This window comes from Simochromis diagramma, unplaced genomic scaffold, assembly GCF_900408965.1.
Source record: "Simochromis diagramma unplaced genomic scaffold, fSimDia1.1 OVJJ01000596.1, whole genome shotgun sequence".
Classification (NCBI taxonomy): domain Eukaryota; kingdom Metazoa; phylum Chordata; class Actinopteri; order Cichliformes; family Cichlidae; genus Simochromis; species Simochromis diagramma.
The window spans coordinates 12,096,481-12,102,134 of NW_024387245.1; the positions used below are offsets into that span (position 1 = coordinate 12,096,481).

The 5,654-nt window shown below is 36.9% G+C and overlaps 1 protein-coding gene across 4 annotated transcripts in view; it reads left to right on the forward strand.

The window, feature by feature from the left end:
- LOC120714353 (lysine-specific demethylase 2B) overlaps positions 1–5,084 on the forward strand; it is a 30,891-nt gene extending 25,807 nt beyond the window's left edge. For all 4 annotated transcript variants that reach the window (XM_040000528.1, XM_040000527.1, XM_040000529.1 and 1 more), the window contains one exon: positions 408–5,084. In XM_040000528.1, coding sequence (XP_039856462.1) covers positions 408–589 — 182 coding nt within the window. In that variant the 3' untranslated portion in view covers positions 590–5,084. The remainder of the gene's footprint in view (positions 1–407) is intronic.
- Positions 5,085–5,654: the final 570 nt, after the last annotated feature.

A 5,654-nucleotide genomic window follows, 5' to 3' on the forward strand; every position in this document is an offset into this window, starting at 1 on the left:
GTGAAAAGCAGCCAGTGTGTAAGAAAAATGTTGAAATGCCTTCACAAAGCCTATTGCTTAAGATCGCATGAAGAAATTCCTAGAAAATCTGGCTCCTCGGATCCAAAGCATAAAGAAATGAGGGGTGAGTCAAGACTTTTGCACAGTACTGTAATTTTGGAGAGGAAATCTTGTTCAGTGGCCTGTGCAGAACTGATAAAAATAACTCAATACTTTTCCTCCAAGAATATTATCAAATGTTTAACGCAGTAAATCAAAGGGCCATTTTAGAAACCTCACCATACTGAGACCGTTTGAGCTCCTGTCCCAAAAGGCTGATTAATCCATGCGTGTGCAGAGTCTGTTTCAGCGCAGGTGACCTGTTATACACCATTTAATTTTTTTTCCAACCCAATTTCTCCCTGCAGTCTGTAACAGGGTCACAGACCAGTCGCTGACCTATTTCAAGCGCTGTGGAAGCATTTGCCATATCGACCTGCGATACTGCAAACAGGTGACCAAGGAAGGATGTGACCAGTTCATCGCCGAAATGTCCGTCAGTGTGCAGTTTGAACTCATTGAGGATAAACTGCTGCAGAAGATCAGTTAGGCACACGGACAACTCTGGTGTGATTTTTTTATAAAAAATTTTCACAAGTAGTAAAAGTGCCGTCCACATGGAGGCAGCAGAAGACTGCTTACTTGTGTGTGAGAGAGCGTGAAGGACTCCTGCAAAACTGATATAAAGGGAGTTTGCGCTGCTAAGCAAGAATGTAAAAATGGTCCAGTAATGGATATATATATATATATATATATATGTATATATATAAGTTTTTGTTGTCACACCTGTTTATACGTTATTTATTCTTTATATTGATTGTTTTATGTATTGTATCCTGGTTATCTTTTTGGTGTTTATAGACTATTTTTTGTTTCAATGCAAAGTTTATTGCATTATAGAAGAATATTTTTGTATCAGAAAGTGTTTCATACATTTATGTGCAGTATTAAATGGACCACTGTAGTGGCTCCATGCTGTAGTGGTTTCCAAATTCGCCTAATAAGCGAAGGAACCCCCAGTATCCGGGGAGGAGACACGAATCCCTTTGAGGACTGCGTCAGGAAGGGCATTCGGACATAAAAAAAAGAAAAACAACAGCCAAATTAAAACACGCGGAGCTACCCGCTGTGGTGACCCCTTTCCAATAAGGGAGTGGCTAAAAGTAGCTTTTATTAAATGCACCACTGTACAGTATCACAGCACTGAAAGCGATTATTAGTTGGCATTACTGTTAAGCTTTTTATTGTCGAGAGACAAAGGTCTAACGATTTGTTGCCAGACTTGTAGGATGGTAGTTTTTGTTTGTGTGGGTGTTTTTATATTTTATTATTGTATATGCCAGAGTTCTGCTTCCTTTTAGATAAAGGTACTGTATATTTTGTTTTCCATGTCCGTTTGGATGAAATATCTAGTTATTTGCACTGATGCGGTCAATACGAATACATGAATGTATTCTTACATACACTATACAGTGTACAGTGTATAAAGCATATTTTTTAAACACTAAAACGTTCTGCTAATTTTACTAACAGCTTGTAGGTAACTGGGCTATTATAAGATAAAAACATCTCCATTACTCTTTAGTATTCCCGGTGCTTTGTGGAAGGAAGCGTTTTAGCTCTGCATGCAGACATGTTTACACCACTGTCAGTAGAGTTAGTAACAGTTAAACGATATAACCATGTTTACTCCCGCTGAACTCCACGTTACCATAAAGAAGAGACTGTGTGCTGAATCATGCAAGGAGTAAAGAATCTGTAAAGCCCATAAGGTTTAAATTTAGAAAAGAGGATCAGACATACAAATGAAAAATGCAGCTGAGTGTCTCTACTTTGTAAATCGCTCTTATTTTGGGCTTTATATGCCTAAAGTGTCATGTTCCAAGGAAATTGACAACAACATTGAGAAAACAAGTGAAACCAATAACAGTGAAGCCATTCCAATCTCAAAATGTGAGGCCTTCACCAGAAACTCAGCATGAGACCAAATACACTGTATCCAGTGTAGGAGAAAAGTGAAAAGGTCAGCAGAGGGTTGTATGAAAGATTTCTGTAAAATATAAAAGTAAAAAAAGGCTTTTTTTTTCTTTGTTAGCCAGAAAGTTCACTGAAAACAAAAGAAAACACATTAACACTGGTTTATTTTTTATTTTTTTTATGATATTTTGAGTTGATCTTCTGATGTAAGTACATTGTGACCTGTCATTCAGTGATAAAGTTTCAAATTCATAAGCAATGTTCTTACTGTGCACCTATACTCTTTATAATTGTATTAAGACATTCAGAAGTCGTTGGAAGTTTTGACTGACTCTTGAGTTTAGTGATTAATAGAATTTCGTTTTCCTCTTTAAAACTCCAGATTTTTCTAAAATGAAGTCTTTTGCGTAACTTTTGAATAGCACTCCAGTCCATACAGTTCAGTGGATGGGTTTACATTTAAAATTTTATGTTTTTATTAAAAGGCCGTGTCTCCATGAAATATTTTAGTACATTACTTCAGATCTATTTATCTGTACATAATGTACACGCAAAGCCTCTTCAGAGTCGACCTTTGAGATATTAAATTCATTTTAAATACTGATGATTGTGTGAGTTTCGTCCTTTGGGTTTAATCAGTAACAGGTTTGTATCTTATACTGGAAAGCTTTTCATGTTAGATTTACCTCTGTGTTTAATATACGCTGGCTCCTATACAGTCCTGTGCAAAACTCTTGAGCCACCCCTCATTTCTTTATATTTTACTTATAAGGAGCCAGACTTTATTGAGAATTTTAAAAGTGGTCTTGAGCAATATTTCTCCTGGGTTTCTGAAGGTCTTTCAAAGTTTGATTTTGGAAATTGTCTGCTTTTTCAAAAAAGTCTTTAACTCTATTAGTCCCTCTGTGCTCACAAAAATCAGCACCTCGCTGTTCTCTGCCCAAGTCCCTGCTTATTTTAAGAACACTGTCATCCATCCATTTACAAAACAAAAAACAAGCTTGACCCTTCTCTTCTTAGCAATTAGAGACCAATTTTAAAATGTCATTTATTGCTAAGATTTTAGAAAAGGCTGTGGCTAAGCAGCTTACTTGGACAAATACAGTTTACATGGCAAATTTCAATCTGGTTTTCTAGAGCTCATTCTACTGAAACTGCATTTCTTAGTGTCCAGTGAGATTTTGATGCCGACTGAGGCTGGAGACTGTTCTGGTCTACTAATATTAGACCTGATCTCCGCTTTTGATACTGCTCACCATCACATTTTGTTTTATAGGCTAAAATGTTGGGTGAGTATATCTGGATCTGCTCTGGAGTGGTTCGCATCATCTGTCTGAACGAAGCTTTCCTGCTTCAGGTCCTTGTCTTCTTCCTTTAGCTATGGTGTGCCACAAGGTTCTGTACTAGGACCTTTAATATTTCTATTATATCTGCTCCCTCTTCAGCACATTTTGAGGGCATTTGCTATATATTCCCTTGTATATCTCTTTTAAGCCCTAAGCTGCATATCCTGAATAAGTGGCTAGCCTTGTCAAACTTAATTTTTTTGTCATTAAGCCCCTTTTTGTGAATCCTGAGAGATTTATGCCTAGTTTATGTTGCTGATCCAACTGCAGTGGCTCCCCATTAAATTGAGAGTCCATTTCAACATTCTGGTTCTGACTTTTACAGCTCTTCATGGATAAGGACCAGCTTACATCAGTGAACTTTTACAGCCATACATCCTCAGTAGGTCCCCGAGGTCTGGTCAATCAGGGCTTACTGTACATCATACAAGCCTGAAAACTACAGGAGACATGGTGGCAAGGATTTTCCCACCATGGCCCCCAGACTCTGGAACACTTTCCTTCTAAACTTGAAATCTGTGGACTCTTTTAGGGAGCAACTAAAACTTTTTAGATTTGCATTTGGGTAACGATTTCCTTTTTTGTGAGGGACTTATCTTTTTCTTAAAAGGTGCTGTAAAATACAATTTTACTTTACTTTTTCAGTAATTTTGAGTCCAGTCCTACTCTGTAACCATTTTCACAGAAGTTTCTTTTTTCCATCATTTGTTCCCATTTCTTGGAAAAAAAATCCAATATAACACAGTTTGACAGGCATACAAATGTACTTTTACTTCAACAGGATGATTCCCAAACCATTGACACTATAGCTGCAATACTATCTGGAAAGTGTCTGATTACCTTAATTTGTTTTGTATTGTAATGATCCCAAACACACCGCCATTGCAGTAAAAGCATACTTGGATAGAAAAACACTATCAGTCATGGATTGTCTCAAGACTTTTAAACAGTATATCAATCAGTGAGAATATCACAGTTTTATAAAATGAAAAGCAGGGTTTTACATTCTGGTTTGTAGTACTGCATTTTATTGAATCTAATAAATCCTTTTTTTAATATCTTGATTACCAAAATAAAAAGGTTGAACAGTCAAAAATATAAAGATCCAGGATTACGAGTGCTTATGATGTGCTCTCACTCTGATAATACCTTAGCTGCCCGTGAGTGACATCTTTGAGAGACAGCAGCAGCAACAAACTGACAGAGTAACAGCGACTGCTACATCGCACGGTGCGAGTGAATTGGAAGCAGAAGACAACAGAAAGGTTGTAGAAAGCAAGACTATGATGCAACTTTAATAGTGAGAGACATGATCAAACTCATGTGACCATAACCAGCAGAAATACATTCTGAAAAACAGTAAATTCTTTTTTTTTTAAACCTTTGTAATGATTAGAATTTTTAATCATGTCAACTCCAAGGTAAATGGAAAAATATACATTTAATAAAGTATCAGTAAACAACAATAAAAGCTATCTATGCAATTTACTTAACAGCGATTAAATTGCAGTTATTTTATTTACCACAGGCATACTGTACACACAGATACTTCAGTGACATCCGAGTTAACTGGATCTCGTGACAAGAACAAAATGTTTTATTTGCATAACAGGTTAAAGTAAATCAGGCTGCCTCTTACTGTGTGATGGATATTTGGAAACGACGTGGCAAAACGTCTGCGTGAGGAAGTTTCACTCAAAAAAAAAAAAAAAAAAAAAAAAAGGAGTAGCACCTGTTACCTTCCTACGATCTGACATTAAAAAGGATGACACAAACACGTGATCAATTTGGAAATGAAACTGTATTGCTTGGTGAAAGCTATAGAAGACTAAACCAACTTTAAAATGTAGATAAATATAGGGGCTAAACTCAAGGTCCACTTAGTACCTCCTACTGGGACGTCCAGCAGCATGTCATGGGTTTGTTTTCATTAAATGAAGCTGCTCACTTCATTTAATGAAGTGTCCTGTGTCGTCCTCACCTCTCAGCTCCTCCCGGCAAAGATGGGAGAGAGATTTGAGTACAGAAGCTGCCAAATGAGAAACTCTTGCTTCCATAGTGTCAGACCTATTAGGCAACATCACTTATTTATGATATGCTGCACAGCAGGATCATTTGTCAGCCCGACTGGTTCTACTGTCCACAGAAAAATTCCCTTAGAAGCTGGTAAAATGCAAGAAGACTTAAACTGATTAACTTAGTTGTGCATTTATAGCTGTGTTACAGTTATTGATTTAATCATCTTCTAAGTCTTTCATGGATAAGTGATATGTTATCTCTTCTGCTTTTTTG